General features: G+C 38.6%; 5 protein-coding genes across 8 annotated transcripts; 1 reads left to right on the forward strand and 4 right to left on the reverse strand.

Annotated features, from left to right (window-relative positions):
• Positions 1–444: 444 nt before the first annotated feature.
• DNApol-epsilon255 (DNA polymerase epsilon catalytic subunit 1) lies at positions 445–10,401 on the reverse strand. The gene is made up of 29 exons (XM_066291012.1): positions 9,876–10,401; positions 9,695–9,818; positions 9,427–9,645; positions 9,144–9,376; positions 8,847–9,091; positions 8,557–8,790; positions 7,972–8,509; positions 7,771–7,921; positions 7,246–7,438; positions 7,052–7,197; positions 6,878–6,999; positions 6,568–6,829; positions 6,377–6,520; positions 6,121–6,329; positions 5,700–6,065; positions 5,407–5,590; positions 5,199–5,355; positions 4,541–4,716; positions 4,054–4,487; positions 3,773–4,000; positions 3,589–3,726; positions 3,072–3,303; positions 2,751–3,019; positions 2,356–2,700; positions 2,049–2,303; positions 1,643–1,996; positions 1,330–1,586; positions 1,119–1,279; positions 445–1,061 (listed from the first exon to the last, which is right to left on the reverse strand). Exons 1-29 carry the CDS (start codon positions 9,962–9,964, stop codon positions 894–896), a joined length of 6,633 nt encoding a protein of 2,210 aa, XP_066147109.1. The 5' UTR covers positions 9,965–10,401; the 3' UTR covers positions 445–893.
• Positions 10,402–10,993: 592 nt separating this feature from the next.
• LOC136344000 (tRNA-specific adenosine deaminase 2) lies at positions 10,994–11,717 on the reverse strand. Its single transcript, XM_066291035.1, has one exon. The coding sequence runs from the start codon at positions 11,715–11,717 to the stop codon at positions 11,178–11,180; it is 540 nt and encodes a 179-aa protein (XP_066147132.1). The 3' UTR covers positions 10,994–11,177.
• On the reverse strand, positions 11,649–12,804 carry Smug (Single-strand-selective monofunctional uracil-DNA glycosylase). The gene is made up of 2 exons (XM_066291024.1): positions 12,032–12,804; positions 11,649–11,977 (listed from the first exon to the last, which is right to left on the reverse strand). Exons 1-2 carry the CDS (start codon positions 12,680–12,682, stop codon positions 11,720–11,722), a joined length of 909 nt encoding a protein of 302 aa, XP_066147121.1. The 5' UTR covers positions 12,683–12,804; the 3' UTR covers positions 11,649–11,719.
• A 564-nt stretch (positions 12,805–13,368) lies between these two features.
• Positions 13,369–15,131, forward strand: Art1 (arginine methyltransferase 1). Its single transcript, XM_066289074.1, has 2 exons — positions 13,369–13,513; positions 13,772–15,131. The coding sequence occupies exon 2, from the start codon at positions 13,782–13,784 to the stop codon at positions 14,850–14,852; it is 1,071 nt and encodes a 356-aa protein (XP_066145171.1). The 5' UTR covers positions 13,369–13,513; positions 13,772–13,781; the 3' UTR covers positions 14,853–15,131.
• A 1-nt stretch (position 15,132) lies between these two features.
• alph (alphabet) lies at positions 15,133–21,001 on the reverse strand. 4 transcript variants are annotated; one of them, XR_010732695.1, is made up of 10 exons: positions 20,851–21,001; positions 20,576–20,723; positions 19,746–19,981; positions 19,445–19,690; positions 19,119–19,387; positions 18,940–19,057; positions 17,523–17,625; positions 17,415–17,469; positions 17,195–17,252; positions 15,133–15,768 (listed from the first exon to the last, which is right to left on the reverse strand). XR_010732695.1 is itself a non-coding variant. In XM_066289056.1 (10 exons), the coding sequence occupies exons 2-9, from the start codon at positions 20,641–20,643 to the stop codon at positions 17,204–17,206; spliced, it is 1,116 nt and encodes a 371-aa protein (XP_066145153.1). In that variant the 5' UTR covers positions 20,644–20,723; positions 20,851–21,001; the 3' UTR covers positions 15,133–15,768; positions 17,195–17,203. The 4 variants fall into 4 exon arrangements, 2 of the variants coding, with proteins under 2 accessions (XP_066145153.1, XP_066145144.1); XR_010732694.1 differs by having other exon boundaries at positions 15,133–15,804; XM_066289056.1 differs by having other exon boundaries at positions 17,195–17,224.
• Between the last annotated feature and the right edge of the window lie 54 nt (positions 21,002–21,055).

A 21,055-nucleotide genomic window follows, 5' to 3' on the forward strand; every position in this document is an offset into this window, starting at 1 on the left:
GGTGTTAGTAGAGGTAAGGCTAAATTAAAATTCATCATGAAATTTGTTTTGTAAGAATGCATTCAAATTTCCATGTATGTGCGTAATTTGCGATCTCCAAAATCACGTAAACCTGAATCTGTCCTCGGATTAAAGCGTAGTGCTTGCAAGTCAACGAAGCTAGTTCCTCGTTGACAATGAAAAGAGAAACGGTAGCCCATCTCCCTCGCACTTGCCAATCGCTTAATTGCCTTTTGCATGCATTCACTAAAACGCCATTTGCATAGCAGGAAAAATAATACTATATACATATGTAATTGTGTACTTTCAAAAGCACAATGTGTGCTCTTCTCTCGGGAATAAGAAATGATATTTTCGCCACTAAAATATATTTTGAATTTCAACTTGAGGTTTAAAAACTTTAAATTCAAACTATGCGATTTTAATACAAGGTAGGGTATGGGAATCAAGTGTTTTTGAAATAATCATAGAATCATTAGTTTTTGATATATAATTTATTTCTTTCTTATAACAGCATAATTGAAAACATAGTCTTATATGATCACGAGCAGAAAATTATATCTGGTATGTGTTGTTCTAATGTCCGCGACAGCTCCATAGTGACGACTGGAAGATAATAATAATCAAATTTTATGAGCCAAAGAATGAAATGGCTATTGAGGCACCACCCTTCCTTATAAACGGTGGAGTACTATTCGTTATAAAAACGCTTGGTTTTCTCGCGGCACCTTGTATTATTCTAAACATTATAGTGGATGTTTTCGCAATCCCACTTACTTTTCTCGGTCCGTCAAATACAGATCCCCATGTTTAGAATGAAATTCTTCCTTGTAGTGTTTACCACAAAATTGTTTAATTTCATAAACAAAATTTATTCTTTACAAATAATGTTTTTAAACTAAAGTTAAAATACGTTCTACCGTTTCGGCTAAAGCTGGCATAGAGAACCTTCTTCCCAACTCCAAAAACGTCTCCAAAAGCTTGACTAAATCCTTCTTAGAGAGCAGACATCGAAAGTCTGAGGCACACTGACAGTGTTTGATCAAATTCTCCATTTTAATCTACAAAAATCATCGTTATTGAAACGTTTTTTTTTTTACCATTAAATCTATGCATACTTGCGCGCATCTCTTGCATTGTAAGTCCTGCAAATTATAAGCCAAAAATTTCCTGGAAACTGTGTCTAAAAGCAAACTCTCGATTTCTGCACTTTTATAAGCAGCCTCGCAGTTGGGACAATGCCAGGAGTGTTCTCTTCTATAGGGATCTCTGCCTAAATCTAAGTTCTACAAATTAGAAATTGAAAACATCTTCTCATGGGAAACTTGCCGATATCCCTGCAGTGATTGCATTTGCCGCAAATAATCTGAGGTACCATATAAGACACTGTAGTGTCTGACCATACAGCTTTTGACGAGAATTCCCCAATTCCAATCAGTCTCAGTAAGTTGCTTTTTAAATTGTTGACGACCTCCGACACTGCCGGGTCTAAACCTAATACATGACAGATCGATTTAACAAAGCCGAGAGCAGCACTAGTGCCATCTGGGGATGGTTTTACTACACTGTGCACACGTTCTGTCATCCTAATAACAATCAAAGAATTATAAAGTAATATTAACAGTAGTTATTGGTAATATACTTAAATAAGTTTTGACTAATTTCTCCACTGAGTAGTTCTTTGGCATACTCGATTACTTCGTCGTGCACGGCCAAGCCGAAGGAGGGCTGACTAAGTACTGCGGGCATTTTCACTGTTTTGTTTTGCCTCAGTTTGGTATAGATGGCGTAAATGTAGCCGGCCACCACTGCTTCGAAGCTGCGTCTGCAGTCTGCTCTTTCTGGCAGCTGCTCTATTAAATTCCAATGACAGTCCAGTATAGGCTCCTCCTCCTCTGTAATCTCCTCTTCTTCAGTGTCCTCTTGTTCAGGAGGTTTTCCCACTACTCCCGCATAATTTGCCGGGTCTAACCACACTAGATATTCCCAGCAGCGCCTGCAATATATTATTTTTCTCTACGAGGGAGTTGAGTTTTGTTGGAAGTTACTTGTAACTAATTTCAACGGAGTGGAATAGTTCTTTGTTTCGAATGGAGTTGACGACAAACTCAACACTGGCCAATCCGTCTGCAACGTAATTTTTCTTGGTGCAAACGACGATTTTGTTAAAATTGGCGTAGACAATGATACAGCCCAAACGTTTAAATTCTGCCACTAATTGCAGAAAAAGTTTCTTCATTAGAGTTTGCAGGGTTTTAAGTAGTGCGGGTTCGTAGAGGAGAGATTTGGATGATCTCAGCCATCTACAAGTATTAACGTTAGAGGTGTAATTAAAAGAATAAATGAGTTTTTTGCCTATAAAAGTGTACGACTTGAAAGTCGGCATAGACGTTATCGTGGAGGGAAATATCGCGCATCCATGTTGTTGCCATCACTCTCAGCACTTTGAATGCTTCAACGCACCGTGCCGCCTCATTGTATACCGCATTGGCATTCCCGGAGAGCATCTCGTCGATTGAAGAAGTTTGGTTCACGTCAAAACTGGTAGTGCTGCTGGTGCCCTCGATATCCGTCACGTGGTGCGACTGCAGCAACGTATTAATTGCTAAGCTGTCAATGTCCAGCTCCACACACACCGACGAATACCATCCGGGGGTATTACATACTTCGCTGGAGCCTTCTTGACTATCTGCTAAAAGCCTAATAAAACGACATGTTGTGAATCAATTGAAAAATCAATCTACCAGTACCTAGTATCTGTTTCCTCGCTGCCGCCCAAATCAGGCTTATCATAGGTCGAACACCAAAGCACGTGATTGGCTCGAATTAAGTGCCGAGCAAAGAAGAGGTCCGCCCCGAAAATGGCGGTATCCTCCGGCAGGTTTCCCACGGGTATGTGGAAGTAACGGCTATGCTCGATCATAATATCTAGGGCAGATTCACTGTTGAGATAGTGGCGAATCAGGGCTTTAGCTCCAAGTTTTTGCCAATCCATTACGTTGTACAAATCGTCCTCGTCCTATTTTAATTCGTTATGGCGTTATGTTATTTTATTAGCTTGCGAAATTTACCCTAACAAATATTTGCGTTTGTGGGAAATCCCCGAAAGTGCTCACGAAATTCTGCAAACTCGGAACGTCCATGGTGCTCTGAATTGCTAAAAGTGTGGGGCCTTTCTTCTCCTCTTTATACATCTGTAGAGCTTTGTTGAGGAGCTTGTAAACTTGTTTCAAATCAGTCTCGACGCGCACCTCAAACTGAATCCCTTCGGGAGGTAGTAGACCTTCACTGAGCTTCTCTTTTCTACAGGGTGTGTCAACATTAACGTGCAATAATTTAGTTAAACAGGTGAAAATCTTTTGATTCCCGATAAAATCCTAAATTTTACGGTTTCAATTCGAGCCCAAAAAACTTTCCACAATTATATTTTTGATTTGAACATTATGATAGATGCGCATTTAATCAACGTCTTTTTAGAAAGTCAAGTTTTGGTGTTTCCATAGTTTAAATAGTAATAAAAATACCAATATCAAATTGAGGATTAAAACCTAATAATCTGAAGTCAAAACAAAATCTAATCAGACTTACTTTCCATTGCGTTCCGCTATGTACAAATTCACCATATTCGGCATCAAATTCGTCCTCACCGTATCGACCACAATCACCAGCCCCTTTTTCAAGGGAGTCAGGAATAGGCCAAACATGTGCTGAGGTTTTGATGGATGTCTAAAAAAAATGTGCCGAATTCAAACTTTATAGCACTGCTACGTACCTGTGATGATAAAAAAATAAGTGTTTTAAAGAATCTTTGACTAAATATGGCTGCCGGTGCAATGAAACCGTGTCTAGTTCCTCGAGAGTGAACGTATCCAGACTGGTTACTCCTCTGGAGACTTTAACCACGCAACTAGTGGATATTAAAGCTCTGAAAAGGAGGGATGTTTTGGTCTCATAAACGCCCTCTACTGCCGGGTCTGACATAGCGGATTGCAGCAATTCTCTGCAATTCCGTAATATTAAATATCTTTTTTAATCCTCGCAATCAATACATACTCTCGGTTATCTTGAAACATTTCTTCAGGTATCGAGTACCGGTATAAATGATACACGTGCCTGGCCCTCGGTAAGGTCCTATTGACTTTCCGGAACAAACAGCACTCCTCCACTGCCTTTTCCGTCTTCAAATTGGCGTAGTAAACTCGAGAAATGTGTAATTTTACTGAGTATAATTCGCAATCAACTAAAGCCCATAATTTGAACACCCCAGGGGTGTTGGTATGGCAAATTTGCAACACTTGCCAGGGCGTTGTCAACAGCGTCCTTTGAGTTTTCTGCAGAAAAGTACCCAAAGTCCCGGGCGCTGAAGATCTTAAAACAGCCAAACTTCCTTTAGTTTTCTTCTTTTTGTTGCGATTTCCAATATTCTTTTGTAAAGCCTGAAACAGCCATTTGCGCTTTTGGAACATTATCCAGGTTTCCCTAGACTCCTACAAAAAATAAATGAGTTAAAGTAGTTTTTTGGTATATGGCAGGATTAAACCTTGGTGTCGCCCCACTGAGGCGGGTTTCCAAGGACTTCTCTCCAGGTTTTGTCCAGTTCTTCTTCGGTAAATTGGCTTTCTTTGTCTTTCCCACGTTTTCTCTTAGCAACATAGCCGATGGGCTTTTTGAATGTCGGTGATTGGTCCTTTGAGTGGCCGAAATCTTCCATATCAGCTGGTAGTTTAGTTTGATTCAATAAGTGGGAACAATGTGTGTGCGAATGGAAAACTTGCGAAAACGTTTAAATTTCCTAACTCTAAGCTTATGATTAACTTATTTAAACTTGCAAAATTGAAATTTGTTCCTCCTATGTGACACTCAAACCCTCGTTGCCGAAATACGAACAAGGCCTTAAAATGACAAAATGGCGCTTCCCGTACACTACGGGGGTGCTATAATAACTACACGCTTCGATTTAAATGGAGGCTCTTCGAGAAGCTCTGCTAAAAAATTGGTTTTAAAAATGAAAAATGGGGCGATACTAAAAACTTTAGCCTACAAACGTTGTTCTTGTACAACCGATCAAATTGAACAGGCAAGCGCCAACAACGGAAAAACTTCTAAATCTACCCTGGTACATTAGGTGAGTAGGCAGTGAGATAACACAACGGACCTTTTTATTTAGTTTTATTTGATTAATTTCTACTTGTTCTCACCTACAACGTTTTCTTCGTTTTTCTCTTTATCCGTCCACTTTGGTGCCTCTTTCGAAAACATATCTGTAATCCTTCTCTGTTTGTATGTATCGTTTTTCTCTAAAATCTTTTTATGCAGCCAATCGGGATGTCTGACTCGGGGCACCGGATTTGGAACCTAATTATCGATTACTGACATTAATTAAATAAGTTTTCAATTTATTCCTACCCCCTGCATGGCCGCTGGTATGGTAATAATCTTTTGAATCGCCCCACCTAATCGCTCGATATAGTAGCTCCAGTCTAAAACATCCCTGATGTCAATCTCGTTTAATGAAGTATCTTTGAGCCACTTTCTTAAGTAGTGCTTCTGGATGGCTTCCTCGGCTTGGAAAATAGCCAAAGGAATCGCCCTAAAATGCACGTTCTGAAGGTTAGTTTGGTATGTTTAGCGTTTATATAGACGTAGCTTCGTAACCACTAAAAATTACAACCTTCCAAAAATGGGAAATTTTCTCCCACCTTTCTGTCACGGGTGCCCCAGCGGGTTTCTTCGATATTACATAACGGCAGGACAATCCGGCATCTTTGACCATTTGATCGCCAAGAAACTCGGCCAACCGACGGGCTGTACTAATGGATGTACTTTTCTGAGCCCCATATTCCTCCAATTTCTTGGACATTGAGCGATTCTCCGAAATTAAATCAAACAGTTCAGAATCGGGCATGTTTTTGCCATGTGAAAATAACACATCTAACCAATAATCGGCTACTTGGGCCACAGCTGCGTAGCAGGACTCCAAAGTATCTCCTTTGAGGAAGGCTTCGAATACCGAAGATTGAAAATTTTTGATCAGTTGTAGCTCCCCTCGACGCTTAACTTCGAAACTGAAACGTTTTATAACGTTAAGAGGGTTAGGAGTAAGCGTTTTGGGTGATATACCCTTTGAGCTCAGCGAGGGAGCCGTCAAAATTGAACACTGCGTATCTCTTTTTCAGCTTTTTGCCCTCTTCCTTGCTGGCCGGCAATACCATGGCCTTATAAGGCCCGTCTACTTCAAAGAATATTGAGTTTTCACTTCGAATTTTATACTCCAGAGTTTCAGTGTTAACTAACTCGTGGTATTGATGATTGGTGAAGTGTTCTTTAACCTATACAGGTCGCTTAATGTGTGACTTTTAGAACGTTTTCAACATACCATGGCGTTCAATATGGTATTCGGATAGGAAATGACGAATTTCTTTTTCTTCTCCTGGGATGTGAGAACTGTGAAGTTCTCAGGGAAAGATGCAGGCAAGATGCACCAAATTCCATCGGTATCCAATTCTAGAGGTCTTCCAACCTACGAAAAACGTAAAATCTAGCTTTTTTGTTTTAATAAATTCTCACTTGTTCTATGATCTCTCGAGCCTTCATAATGATGTTGGCTCCAGTGAAACAAACAATGCCGGCCATTTCCATGCTGTACCATCGTGCCCCCTTGCGCATGACGTATCCGTAGAATGAGTTGAGAATGCACTTATGTGCAAGCTGCAGGGAGTCATATAAAATCTCTCGGTTTTTAGCCGATTTGATATCCGAGGCGTCTCCGCCTTTGATCGCTTCCCCAACGGCCTGTCTGGCCTTTTTTGAAAGACTTTTATACTCATATCTGTAAAAGTATCAGTGGACAAAAAATACATTCAATAAAGGGTATCACCTTCGGTCTCGAAAGGCGCGTACAGTGTCCACATAAAAAGAGTTCTCTTTTTGACATATTGTAGTAGTGTTTTCTCCCATCCGAGTTACTTTTAACTTTTTGTAGACTTTGCGGCAATAAATCTAAAACAAATCTTCCAAAACATTCACTTAACTAACTTTAAAAGAGCCAAACCTCCAATCTCTTTTTCTCGACATCGGCCTGCTCTAGTGGGTTCAATTGATGAAAAGCCCTTTGCGGGCCTCCCGGCTGAGCCGGGGGAAATTTCTCCATCTCTAGTTGCTGTTGAATTCTCTCGTATTCACCACGTTTTGCCGGCACTGGAACAATCTTTAAGCTACAGGTTCCTCAAAGGCAAAAATACCTACAGAACTCTTCTCGCATCATCCAGGCCATGCTGCGCTTACAAGTCGCATTAGGGCAGTTGTAATCACAGGATGCGCAGACGGTCTCGTCAACTATCGCGCAAGGCTGCAGACGATTAGTGAGAATTATGTTGGGGTACATCGCCCCCACATCCAAATGATAGATTAGGGGGCGTTCCAGTCTCAAGGGTTGTTCCTGTTATAAGGGAATTTTTAATGATTTATTTATGGTAAAAGCTCCAGAAATTATACAGAAAATATAAATTGTACGCTGTAGTTGAAGTTGTAAACCCCAAATACACAACTACAAACACCTAAAAAGAGTCTTAAAGCTCAATAACAAGATTAAATTAGAAAGAGTGAATACACTGAAAGGAGACAAAACAAAAAAGCAAGCCATTACACACATTTTCACTCAAGTCCACAGGCCCATTATTTCCATCATTGTTCACTATAATTTGCTGTTAAAACTTCAAAGGATTTTATTCTTTACAATATCAGAAATGTACTAGGAATATTCATCCATACCTTCATAGCTGTGAGCTTAGCTTTGATATCATTGGTCAACTCCTCTAGGTTCGTTACAGCCTCCATTGGCACTCCCTCCTCAACCACTATAGCATGTTCCAAAGTTTTGGAAACCTGCATAATCAAAGTATCCACAGCCTCAGGCACAATCCTGCATAAATGCAAGTTTTTTTCCTAAGAAAATTAGTATTTGCCTCTCACCTGAATCTACAAGGAATATCAGCTCTAAACACCCCACTCTCTAGAGCCTCCACATGCCCCCCCACATAAGTCTCTTGATGCAACACGTGCCCATCATGAGTTAACTTATTGAGAATCGTTTCCTGTTTATTGGGGAAAATAATGTTTGCATAGAAAGCTTCTACCATGAGCAGGGCTTCACATAAAGTGCCTGAGCCCTTGCGCAGCACCTCGTCAGGCTCGCAAGGAATTATAGTGCATAAAGCAAAGATGAAAGGGTGAACATATTGCATGTATAAATAGTACGTGGCGACTGCATCTGAGACTGAGTAGTTGGATAAAATTTGAGGGTTTGACGCAGCTAAAGGACACATTTCCTCAGGATCCAGCTCTACTGGGTCATAGCGCAACTTTGCCTTGGCTACAGCTTTCAAGTTCTGAGATCCCACCGGCAAATAAGAGTCTCGTTTTACCCAGCACAAGCAGTCCATGTGTATTGCAGGACGACAGATAAACACTCCTTCGCGATTGCGAGAAAACCCGATTTGCTGCTTCATATCTTAAAAAAAAATTTATTTATGTGCTTTTTAAAAAGGTACTTTTTACCTAAATCGTAAGCTGCGGCACGTGCCTCTACAAAGGGCCAATCGAAAAAATCCCCGTTATATGTGACGAAAATGTGGGGTCTGATATCCATTATGTGATCAAAAAAACGCTGGATCAGGTGCATTTCGTTTGGCTCATTGAAAATTGTAAACTTTCCCTCAAACTCGGGTTTTGGAGTGTACTCAAAGTTTTCAATGTCTGCAGAGAGAATCTCTCGATTTGTAATTAAATAACCTGCAGTGGACAGTCCCAATAGAACTCTTTTAATTTTAATAAATTTTCAAAATCACCTTGCCCATCAATCATATAAGAAATCATCATAATTTGATCAGTAGCTGCATCTGGGAATTTCAAAGGTAGTTTTGTAGTCTCTATATCAAAAGCCAAAACTATGGGTTCAGGACGTTCTATTATGTCTGTTCTCAAGGTTATTTGTGGAACATCAGTAGGGCCCTTTATTTTAATTGAATACCAAGACCCACAGAATATTTTCACGTCTATGGAGACCCTCACATGGTAGGGGACATCATACTCTCTTTTGCAGATGACTGTTCATATTTGAAATCATTAAATATTCAAAATCTTACCTGATATCTAAGATATTCTCCATTTGGTCAGTAGTAATCTTGCCAGCCACAGTCTCACTTCTATTGTCTGTTAAGTGAGTGGCCAACATTTCAGTGTAATAAGAGTTCTCCTTTAATCGGGCCTTATTTCTCCTGGCCTCCCTCAAAAGCTCTTTCCTAACTTTAACCAAATCAGTTTGGTTGTAAAATGAAAGTTTAATGTATCTTTGTTTTAGTCCTTTTAAGTGATTGGGCTGGAAGGCACTATAATAAACTTTAAAAACAAATTAAGCATCCTTATTACCAAGTCTAAATCCTCTTTAGTGACTGTCTCAATTTTCCCGAAAATCCCTGTATATTTTTTGGATAAATATTGAATGACTTCCTGAATAAGTTCTCTTTTAGTGAGGACATAAAAATAGGGCATAAAGGGGTAGGATACTTTAAAACGAGTGCCATCTTCTTCCATAAAATAAAAGTCCACTGCTGCACACAGTCTTTTATCCTCATCAAGGATTTCAGACTAAAGTCAAGATTATATAATTGTGCCTACGAGTTTTTAACCAACTTACGGAATGCATGTTTAAAAGAAATCCAGTTCTTTCAGAGTTGCTTTTGATTTTCTCAAAGCCATATTTAGAGTCAATGGAGTCGTTTTCTATGGTTTGTTTTAATCGATATTCCGAGCTTTCTTCTCTATTTTTAAGCACAATTGCTGTTAAAACCTCTATGGAATGATTTGACTATACTTACCGAAGCACTGGCCCTGAGTCCGCAACCTGACGTTGCTCCGATTTCTCCGGCCGTTCCTGCCGGAATTTGCCGGTGTTTGGTAGCACCATTAGTGGAGTTTTATAGCAAAATTATCTTATCATTAAAGAATCATTAAAATTGAATTATTTTGAGACGTTTAATAGAAAATTTCTAATTTTTTTCAAGGAGGAAAACTGAAACTAAATTATAACCTCAAATCTTATGTTGGTGTTTTAGTTTTCGCGCGATTTTCAATCGTGACGGCTTAAGAAATACGAAGTTACCCGAATAAATGAAAAACTGAAGTGTTAAGCAATGTGGCAACATGCCAAGGGGTTCAATTGTCTTTTTTCCCAGAATATCAGAGAGTTAATTATCTGAAAGTGCAGGATTGAACTTCCTTAATTTTAGTGTGGCAGGTTGCATGAATATGTTTTGTGACAACGCCAATGTTTGTATTAGTCGATGTGAAATGAACTCATAGTTTCACACCTTAGCTGAAGAAAATAGAAAGCTGCTTTTATTCTTAAGCTTCAATCGAAAGTTTAATGGTATTATTTAACTGACCTAAAAAAAAGTTCTTTTTTTTCCTAATTTTAGTTTCCAACTATTTTAAGTTTGCGCTTTCCTCGGAAAAGTGGGAACTGCAATAAAAAAAAGAACGGACGTTTCTCTTGCAACGTTGCCGTATCACCAATTTCTGGCTTAATACAATGGAAGTTTGTGACATGCTTTAATATGACATAATTTTGACATCTGCGAATTAAATTTTATAAGCCCTTACTTGGCGTCTTGATTATCTAACAGCCAGTTAACTTATCAAAAAAAGTAAGTATTTCCATGCATTCCGTTACCAATAACTAACTGAAAGAATCCCCTAACGATTGCATCCCATGTCATGTAGTTCCCTGCTTCAACACCCACTCAAGACTCCCATCGGAGGCTGCGCCCCTATATCTAAACATTACCAACTTTTAGAATGTTCGGCGCCACTAGTTCCAAATTCGTCCAGAGGCTCGCTCAGCAAAGTCGGAATATGTCTGTGATCTCAGGACCACCTACTGTAAGAGTCTCCTTTGCTGAGAAGGTTGCTCACGGCGTTTTAATCACTTTAGGACTTTTGGCAGTCCCAAGTTATGTACTAGTCAACCTCAGAAGCTATAAGAAATCCGATTAAGCTCCATAAGGTTATAACATGTAGTCACAGAAATTTACAATAAAATTATGTTTAAGAATAGTTTATTTTCAGTCACATAGAAAACCCTATAAACTAAAACTTAAAATATTACACAAAAATGAAACTCAACAAGTATTCTTAGCATTAACTTTAGAAGGAGGAGCATTAGGATTTTGGCCCTTATAAAACTCCTTGAGCAATTCCATTGCTTCATCAGCTTTATAACCTCCTTTAACCTGAGTTTGAGGCTTTAAAACTTTACTAACATCAAACACAGTACTTCCTCCAAATCTATCATTTCTGCACCCAAAAACAAGACTCCTAATATCTAATTGATACAGAGCCGCCGCACACATAATGCACGGTTCTACTGTAACATAAACATCAATTTCCTGAAAAACTTCCTTGAAACTTAAATTATGATTTTTGCAATAGGTTACAACTTGGTCAATACAAATAATCTCGGCATGACGAGTGGCGTTTTTAGTTTCATTTACCTCATTGCAACCCACTGCCAAAATTGTATTTTGGTACACAAAAATGCATCCCACTGGTACTTCTTTATGGGCTAGAGCTTGTTTTGCAAATTCAAATGCTTTTGCCATGAAAAACTGTTCTTGTTCACTTAAGTTTATCACAGAACTGTTACTAGTACTCATACTCATATTTACTCCAATTCAAAGTATTTTTTAAGATTGTTATTGTCAATAAACTGCAGGGCCTTTGCAGGCCAATTTTGGTTGTTAATGGTACGTGGACTTGGGTGAGGCATACACAAGATTGGGATCTTATTGCCTGTCCTTTTGAAAAGAAGATATGTGCGCTTCTCAATGTACCTTCCTATCGCAATTATGAAATTGGGTTCCATAAGATTGATTATCTCTGAATAGTATTCATCACAGATACTCTCAAGTTCCTTACATTCCTGCAACAAAAATATCACAACTGCAGGGAAATGAAACATCAATCAGGTCAGTACCTTTAAATCAGCAGGAGTGACATTACGCCCCTGCTTGTCCATAAAAGCTAAAGGGCAGTAATTGTAAACAAAAGCATTTTTAAAAAAATTCTCAGCTGTCCCACACTGACTCTCCCAAAACTTCCAAAATCTGTCCCCACTCTGTTCTTTGCGAATACAGTTAAAGCCTTGGATAGGCCTAAATGGGCACTCATTGGGAGGTTTGGATACCTCCCCTTTAATTTGAAGCCACTCTCTAACTCGACTAGTGTCTCCAAATGGAACTCCAGTTTGACACATCCCAAAGGGACCTGGGTTCATGCCCACAAAAAGCAGCTTTTTAGGTGACTGACAATATTTGGAAAAATAGAGTTCATTAGGGACTTTAGCATAGTCCAGGGGGTTATAAACATACTGAACAGGAGGTTTGAGAAAATTATGCTGATTGAGGCGATTGCTGAGGTTTCTTTGAACATCAAGGATCTGTTTTGTAAAGGACTGCATTGTTAAGGGCGATTGCTCAGTGTTGGAGAAGTATTTGGAAACCTCTCCAGACGGGCAGTTAATCAGGGAGAGATCGAGAAGCGCGGTTTGTTGAACGTTAGATGGAGTAGGTGGGCAAGTGAGTTTAGAACTTTGACTTTGAGGATCAAATAATTTTTTCTTTAACATATTTACATGGGGACTATGGGGAACATGTAGAAGTCAGCGAATTTACTTACTATGAATTGTCAGTACTTAATGAAATAAGTTTGATTTTATCAACGAAAAACATAACACGAAAACTAGATAGCAAATTTGTCATTCTTGTCCTTTATTAAGAAAATTTAAAATTATTAGTCTTGACGTGACATGTGGCAACACCGTGTCTAATGCTGTCGAATGCCATTTCTGTTTACAATTTTTAATTGAAAAAATTTTATATGTGTTTGTTCAATTGTATATGTGTGGAGCTCTAAAAGTTATGTAAAATATTTTTTTAATTTTCTTGATAAAGTATAGTTGTAAAGTATAGTACTTGTAAAATAAATAGTTGTCGAAAAGTAATGTTATTTTGAAATATCCATAAATTTTAAATAAAGAGTTTAAAGTTAAATATTTTTATTTATTAGTTACAAAAATTGACGTGAATTTTTGTGATTTATTTGGATAGAAAAGTTCAAATTCTAATAAAATCGAAAGTCGACAAGTAAAAATAAACAATAATCCGCCAATTCTATAGGTTATTGACCATGTTGCCGTATCTTAATTGTTGTTACTGCCTATTGTTGTGCATAAACAAATATCTGAACATTTGTACTACACCCAGGGTACACGAATTAAATTAAGCTATTAAGCGTCATTGTCATTGATTTTCAACGCTTTCAATGTCAATATTGACAATCAATGTTACTATCCTTGTCAAAGCTTCTTCAATTTTTCTTTTTGGAAGAAACGCTGAATCTTTGTCAGTTTCGGCGCCAAGTTTTTCCTAAAAATACGATAATTAGTCCTAAAAAGCAGGTAATATTGAATTTTTCATTTTGTATTGATTTCCTAGATAGCAATACTTATTCTGGTCAACCGATTTTTAACTCCCTTTAGCACGTGTTATTTCGTTACACACAACAACCGATAGTGGAAACCGGTGTTAGTTGAAAAAAAAAAACTGCTCCTTACCCGAATTTATATGTAACAAAGCGATTATATTTCTCCTAAAGCCTAACTTTCAAACGAGTCACTCAATCAAATATGAAGGAGAATTTTAATTTTTTTTCTCAGGTAAACTGCAATGGACACCATGGAAGCAGCACCTGCAACTAACCACATCGCCGAAAACCACAAAGTGGCGAGGATGGAAGACATCCCAGCTGAAGAGATGACTTCAAGAGATTACTACTTTGATTCATATGCCCATTTTGGCATCCATGAAGAAATGCTTAAAGATGAGGTGCGAACACTAACTTACCGCAACTCTATGTACCACAACAAGCATTTGTTTAATGGTAAAGTTGTCATGGATATTGGGTGTGGTACAGGAATCCTTAGCATGTTTGCTGCAAAAGCTGGAGCCAAAAAGGTCATTGCTGTTGAATGCTCGAATATTGTAGAATATGCCAGGCAGATTATTGAGTCTAATAAACTGGACCACATAATCACTATAGTTAAAGGAAAAGTGGAGGAAATCACCCTTCCAGAAGGCATTGAGAAAGTTGATATCATAATCTCTGAGTGGATGGGGTATTGCCTGTTTTATGAGAGTATGTTGGACACAGTACTCTTTGCCCGGGATAAGTGGCTGCAGCCCAATGGTTTACTTTTCCCGGATCGCTGCTCTTTGTTCATTACTGCCATTGAAGATCGCCAGTATAAGGATGAGAAAATCAACTGGTGGGATGATGTATATGGCTTTGATATGAGCTCAATAAGAAAAGTGGCTATAAGCGAACCTCTAGTGGATGTAGTGGATCCCAAACAAGTAGTAACTGGTCCAGCACTAGTGAAGGAAGTGGATCTGTACACAGTCAAAAAGGAGGATCTAGACTTCTCATCCAGCTTCTTGTTAGGTGTGCGAAGGAATGATTATGTGCAAGCATTGGTCACATACTTCACAGTTGAGTTTACAAAATGTCACAAAAGAATTGGCTTCACTACAGCCCCTGACGCTCCTTACACCCACTGGAAGCAAACAGTATTCTACTTTGAAGATTACATGACTGTACAGAAGGGAGAAGAGATCCACGGAGTGTTCACCATGAAGCCAAATTTGCGCAACAATCGCGACTTGGATTTCGTCATTAAACTGGATTTCAAAGGCGATCTTTGCGAGGTGCATGAAGAGAATAGGTATAGGATGCGCTAATACTGTCTCTAAGGTTGCTTATACATCTTTAATTTTTTTTTATAAATTACCGATTACATCGATAGAATCGTCGTACTTTGTCTCTTGAGTTTTTGGACTTTGGTGTATTGAATCCCCGTGCTTGCGCGGTTTGTTGTGACATTAAGGAGTGGACTTAGTTTTTAATGACATGATCTGTATTGCAAGTGATTTCTTTTTGTAATAACTTAATTGTAGGTACAACCCATTTAATGTACATTCTTGCGATTGAAGATCCAGTAAAAATTTCAAAAGGCAAAAGTTTTACTTAAATAAATTTATTCCGAGTATTCTATCTTATACAGCACACACACATCCCGATTTATTTTTACGTTATTGGGGTACAGTTAAAAAATAGACCAACACTAGTTATTAGTACAGCTAGAAACAATCGTTCACAGGGAATTACTATACAATTGTGTGGATCTTGGAACCATTTTAGTTACTACAACGATATGCCACAATGTATTCACATACAAAAGTGTATTCATATACATAACGTGCTACCCTGTAGAGGCCAAAACACTTCATTGAAGAATAACCGGCCAATTTGGCAGCTCCACCCTGAACAGCTTATGGGCCCTTGCAGGCACGAGACTTACACTTTTATAGGTTTATGTGCAACAACGTTGTTGCGAAAATTCATGTGTAACATTTAAGGGGAATAAATAGTCCTTTATTGTCCCTCTATTGACTGTATAACAGGTAAAAACTTACAAAAAAAAAATTACAATTGTGCTGACACATCAAGATTACGTACTATTAACAAAATGCAGTCACCGATTAAAAGAGTAAAAAAAAATTAAGTAACGAAAACACGTTTTTGTTGGTGCGAATGATGAGGATTTTGGCCCGTTGATTTAATGGCGAACGAAGGCTATCTTCAGCTCGCTTACAACTGTAATTGTATTTATTTCCTGCAGGTCACTGTGTTCTACAATAACGTGTATTTTATAATTATTAATGATACTATTTTACACATCCGACAGTTTTCGTTAAGTTTGAGAAAGTCAGTGGCAGATGCAAGTTTGTATAGAAAAATTGTAGAAAAGGCAGAGCATAGAATTACAGTTCAACAGGCAAACTTTCTTTTGCAGGATATACATTTAGTGTACAAAAACACTGTAATTGGTGGATTAAGACAGACATGTAGAATGACACCACATAACATAACACAAACATAGCATAAGCGTGAAACAAGTTAATAAATTTAATATTGCGGTTGCCAACATGGCTATGAAGTTGGCTTTTGGGTTACATATTTCCACTTGTTTCTCTTTCGTGACATGTGTTTTAAGGCAGGCAGGTGGAAACATACCTACTTAATTCGGAATGATTTAGAATTAAGTTCATTCTTAAGCAGCACACGTACTGGATCCAATTGGAACTGCCGACTTGAAGAAAATATTTTAGGACGGAAATTTTTTGGACGAAATGGTGAATGTGAAAACTTATAAATTCATTACGTTTTTTTACTTTAGACAATTTACGTGAAATTTCTAATAAAAAAGCGAATGACACATTACTATTTGCTAAAGTGTTGAATGTCGGTTCGTGATATGTTAAGCACGTCAAAACCTGTCAAAAAACCCTTTCCAAGTAAGAAAAATATAAAAGCAATATTACACATCGCGCGAACTTACTTTCATTGGGCCAAAAATGATTGGAAACGAGTCATTTTTAGTGATGAGTCGAAATTTAACTCGGTTGGAAGTGATGGGCCATTTATGTGAGACGTCCGAAAGGCAAGCGATTGGATAAAACTTTCCTTAAACCTAGAGTGAAATACGGCCGCGACTTTGTCAAAAAATCCAATTAAAAATCGGCAAGAACATTTTGTCAAATTGGAGAATGCGTGATGCACTACAGATCGAACAAAAATTGTAAAATTAATTAAATCTGTGGCGAAGCAAGGTCGCGATGCGATCAGGACAAATCGATACCACACTAAATATTAATTAAAATAAACATTAATAATTTTCACCAATTTCATGTTTTATGTTTATATAAACTTTTCGTCTTAGAATCGTCCCTTGAAGTTTCGTCACAAACTTAAATAACGCGCCATATAGTGACCGTAATCTTCTTAGGTACCTGCGATTTCGATGTATATAATGTAATTTTGATTTTAAGACACAACTGATGAACAGATTGGTCAAAATTATATAGCTAAAACATTTTTCTTTACTGTACTGAATGCATTTAAGAGTTTTTGCATAAACTTGAATCTGCCGCTGCCGCCCACCCCTCCTCATTAGGCTAACAATAATTAACTTTAAAAACCAACGTACTCTGTACAAAAATATTCTCCCCTCTGTGCTTACCTATTACACTTAGTTGAACGCATCCAAGTCCTATAAATGACAGAACAGACCATTTTTACTACAACAAAAATTACACTGTATTGGCTGTTTGTACTCATGGTTTTTAGTAGAAAACGGTAAAAAAAAGCAACAAAAAAACGCGGTTTATTACTTCGAGAGACATTCACAGCCAATAAAAGCCATCTTAAAAAGCGCCTGGATAATCAAAGTGAAGACTTACTGTGTCCGCCCGGTCCGGTAACAATTGTTTGTACATGCGCTCGATTAGTGCTCGTCTGGAAAAAATAGTTGCGCATAAAAACCCCTAAAAAAAGGTGCAAAAACTTACTTAGAAGGCAGCCCGCCCCCGGGAGGGAGGCCCTCGATCTCTAACGTGTCGAGTTTCGAAAGTAATTGCAAGAACTCAATGTCACTGTTCTGTTCAACGATTTCTGAAAAATACAAAAAGAAATCGGTGTCAATGAAACGCCATTGGTGCCTGCTTGAAACGTTTATTTTGATGTCAATTGCTAAAGTTAGTTTAAAGGGGACCCTTGAGCAGTGACAAAGATTCGAAAAATTATTGCAAGTGCGGCGATTAAAACAGGTACAAATGGGGGCACTTTGGTGGTAAATAAACACATTCGGCATAACATGTACACCTTACAATAACCTACGTTAGAGGCACTAAAATCGCAACAATTGGGCGACCGCCACACAAAGGAAGACTAGATTAATTATTGCATTACTCTTAATGCCTATTGATTAAGCTCTCGCTTATAACAATTTAGTTGGGTCTTTTCTCCTTCTAGAAGTATATCGATTAAGTACCTAAAAATCACATGAAAATCACAACAATCCATTATTGCTATTAGAGAAGGAAAATAATACTGAGTTGGGTGAATTCTAGAAATAAAATTTGCTGGTAAAAGTGACCCTCAATAACATTAAGATTGAAGATAACTGAAAAATTTTGCGAATTTAACGAGACCTAGATATTCGAAATTACATGATTTACGCATATTTAAAAGGTTTATATTTATTGAAAAAGACAGATCTTCGGCTTTAACATACATTTATGTATGTTTGCAGAAGTCTTTGGTTGTATTTTTTCTCTTGAATTATGAGACTGTAAGTCGCTCATTTATAGGAGAATTATGGAAAGACGCTGCAATGTAATTCCCACTTATTAAAAATTCCAACTTATACTAGAATGGAGATGTTTTACCGTAAATAAAACAAAGGCGGTGAGAGTTGCCGAATTTGATAAACGTGTGAGATTAAAAATTTAGAAAATTGCAAATTTTATTAGGAATGTACCAGATGTCTAGCCTCATTCCCTTGTTAAATTTGGCAACTGTCAGCGTTTTTGATTTCTCACTTGCACTCCATAGCAAGTCAGGATTTCTACCAAGATGGAACTACCTATACGCAAAAATTATAATAAAGAACATGACGCAAATCAGCTGTTTCCTTTTGTTAATGTTTAAATGTTATCTTCAAACTTTTCTCCCTGATCACTACCAGCATAAATGAACACAATCGACGAGGAACTGGGGAACATAAATCTAAATAACAACGGGACACATCACAACAAATTGACTAGAATAACAATTGACTAGAACTTTGCGACCCGTCGGTTTCGACGCCGACTATAAAGGAGAATCACGCGGACCGACCGGGACGAGTAGAGCGGAGCCTTTAACGCTATGTGGGGCTCCGCCCTCAAAACAGGTACTCCTGGCAAGTAATATAATTGAAACAACCTTTAATGCGCCGCTCCAACGTGGCCTCCAACTCCTTTTCCGCTTGCACAGCCTCGGGATAGGGCCGCGGCGCTCCGGGAAACACCACCAGCACTATGGACATGTTATCACGACTGCCCTGAAAATTTCAAAATAATTCCTTCACGTTTGCCACAAACCACAAAAGTAACTGGATATACCTTGTACAAACAGGTATCAATAACTTGACTAGTGACCTCTCGTAGATCGTCCGTAACCTGTAACCGACTTCTGACATACGCGCACAGGTCTTCGTTGCTCATAACGTCCCACACGCCGTCGCAAGCCAGCACTAGGAACTCGTCGACTCGGTCATCTCGCTCCTGCATGAATATCTCCGGCTCGGGGGACACCAACTGCTCGCAAGGGCCGCGTCCCTTTACGTTTTTGTACTCAAAATCGCCTAGAGCTCGGCTCACCGCCAGGCTGCCTGCATAATCCCTCAAAATTTATTATAGTTTTTGGTGTGAAGCGAGTAGCAAATTACCGTTCACCCTCTGAATCATAACGCTACCGCCCGCCTTAACGATGCGGTCCCGTTCGGAGGGTAAACCGGGCTTGTGGTCTTGCGTACTGAAGGCGGGTAGACCGCTGCGACAAAGTACTGCTCGCGAGTCGCCGCAGTTGGCAATAAATAGCCCTTTAGGCGAAACAAAGGCGCAGACCGCTGTCGTACCGGACTTGTCCTCACCCGAGCACATTTCAGGTAAATTACGCATTTTATCGTCCAACTCTAGAGTTCAGAAATTGAGTGAATTATTGATTTTGAGTCGATAAAGAGGTATTACCAAGAAATCCCTGTCGGATTCCCTTGATGACGTCTTCGCTGAATTCTTCTTGCGCGACGATAGCGTCAAGAAGATGGTCGGCGCAGTGGGCCGAGACGCGAGCGCCTGCGTGCCCGTCAAAAACGGCGAAATAAGACCAATCGCGCAGCCGTTCGTCGTCGGTCAGACCAGCGCAGCGAGCTGAGTGAGCGTCTTCCATTTCAACGCGCCAACCTTGCATACTGGCCACTGCATACCTGAACATACCGCATTTAGGATCAAATTATTAATGTGATTTAAACTTTAAAATCAAACTAAATTAGAAAACAATAAAGAATATAATGAATGCTTCTACTTCAGTATTTCTTTGCAAATGAACTTGAACTTAAAGCTAACAACACATTCATTATTTAGCCTAAAATCATTTCAAATCCAAATAGTTTCTAATAAAATATTTCTTGCACTAGACCTTTTAAAATAAAACTTGCAGATTTCTGAAAAGCAGAATACAGCAGATAAAGTTGATTAATTTGGCTGTAAGATACAAATTAGAAATCTACAGAGAAAATTAGCATTTTTATAAAAATGATCGCAAGCATTAATCTGACAGTTCTTTGGAAAACACCCTGCAGTTAAAGTTGACACCATATCAATAATTTGGGTTTAAGTCCTCAATTCAGTTAATCTGTTCAAAATTCAACTCAAATAATTAAATATTTACAGTTTTGGCTATTGCTCAAGTTACATAAATCCTAGATGATGCTATCAAGATCAAGGTGGGTACTGCTGATTCATAATCTCATAACTACAAAATTAGGCTAATTGGAGACACACTCACACAAGTTACGAACCTGAGTCCATTTCCCTCTCCGACCTCTTGGAACTTTTCAGTTTTTGGTTTATCGAGAAAAGCCCCCATTGCTTGTTGTTCCCCTTATTACACACTGTCTCACTAAAACGTCCTAACGTAGTTTCATCTTCATATCAAACTCAGCACCGCTGCAATCAGAAAAGTACCCTCTTGTAAATGTTGGCGCGATTGGGGCTTATAACTACACGTGCGGGGGAGAGGGGGCAGGTTCCAGTTTGGGAGAATTGAAGGAAGCCGTTATTAAGTTGTGATTACCTGCAAAACTCTTTCAGTTTATTGGGGAATGTGTGCGGTCTCCATAATCTAATTTAACAATAAAATCCTATTTTTGTGCACAATCGACAACAAATAAATTAGAGAAATGGCGGAAATTAAATGGTCTGACGCGTGCGCTCGGCTAAAAATAGATTTTTGACAGTGAGGTAATTCTTAACCAATCGCGGCAGTGATTTATCTAATG

This window comes from Euwallacea fornicatus, chromosome 1 (assembly GCF_040115645.1).
Source record: "Euwallacea fornicatus isolate EFF26 chromosome 1, ASM4011564v1, whole genome shotgun sequence".
Classification (NCBI taxonomy): Eukaryota; Metazoa; Arthropoda; class Insecta; order Coleoptera; family Curculionidae; genus Euwallacea; species Euwallacea fornicatus.

Coding starts and splice junctions, on each gene's coding strand:
- DNApol-epsilon255 (XM_066291012.1), bottom strand. CDS start 9,964: ATGGTGCTACCAAACACCGGCAAATTCCGGCAGGAACGGCCGGAGAAA. Junction 8,510..8,556: donor TGCCGCAGCTTACGATTTAG/GTAAAAAGTACC, acceptor TTTTTTTTTAAG/ATATGAAGCAGCAAATCGGG. Junction 7,198..7,245: donor GATGATGCGAGAAGAGTTCT/GTAGGTATTTTT, acceptor AGATTGTTCCAG/TGCCGGCAAAACGTGGTGAA.
- LOC136344000 (XM_066291035.1), bottom strand. CDS start 11,717: ATGAGTATGAGTACTAGTAACAGTTCTGTGATAAACTTAAGTGAACAA.
- Smug (XM_066291024.1), bottom strand. CDS start 12,682: ATGTTAAAGAAAAAATTATTTGATCCTCAAAGTCAAAGTTCTAAACTC. Junction 11,978..12,031: donor TCACTCCTGCTGATTTAAAG/GTACTGACCTGA, acceptor TTTTTGTTGCAG/GAATGTAAGGAACTTGAGAG.
- Art1 (XM_066289074.1), top strand. CDS start 13,782: ATGGACACCATGGAAGCAGCACCTGCAACTAACCACATCGCCGAAAAC.
- alph (XM_066289056.1), bottom strand. CDS start 20,643: ATGGGGGCTTTTCTCGATAAACCAAAAACTGAAAAGTTCCAAGAGGTC. Junction 19,388..19,444: donor TATGATTCAGAGGGTGAACG/GTAATTTGCTAC, acceptor GGGATTATGCAG/GCAGCCTGGCGGTGAGCCGA. Junction 19,058..19,118: donor TTGATACCTGTTTGTACAAG/GTATATCCAGTT, acceptor TGAAATTTTCAG/GGCAGTCGTGATAACATGTC.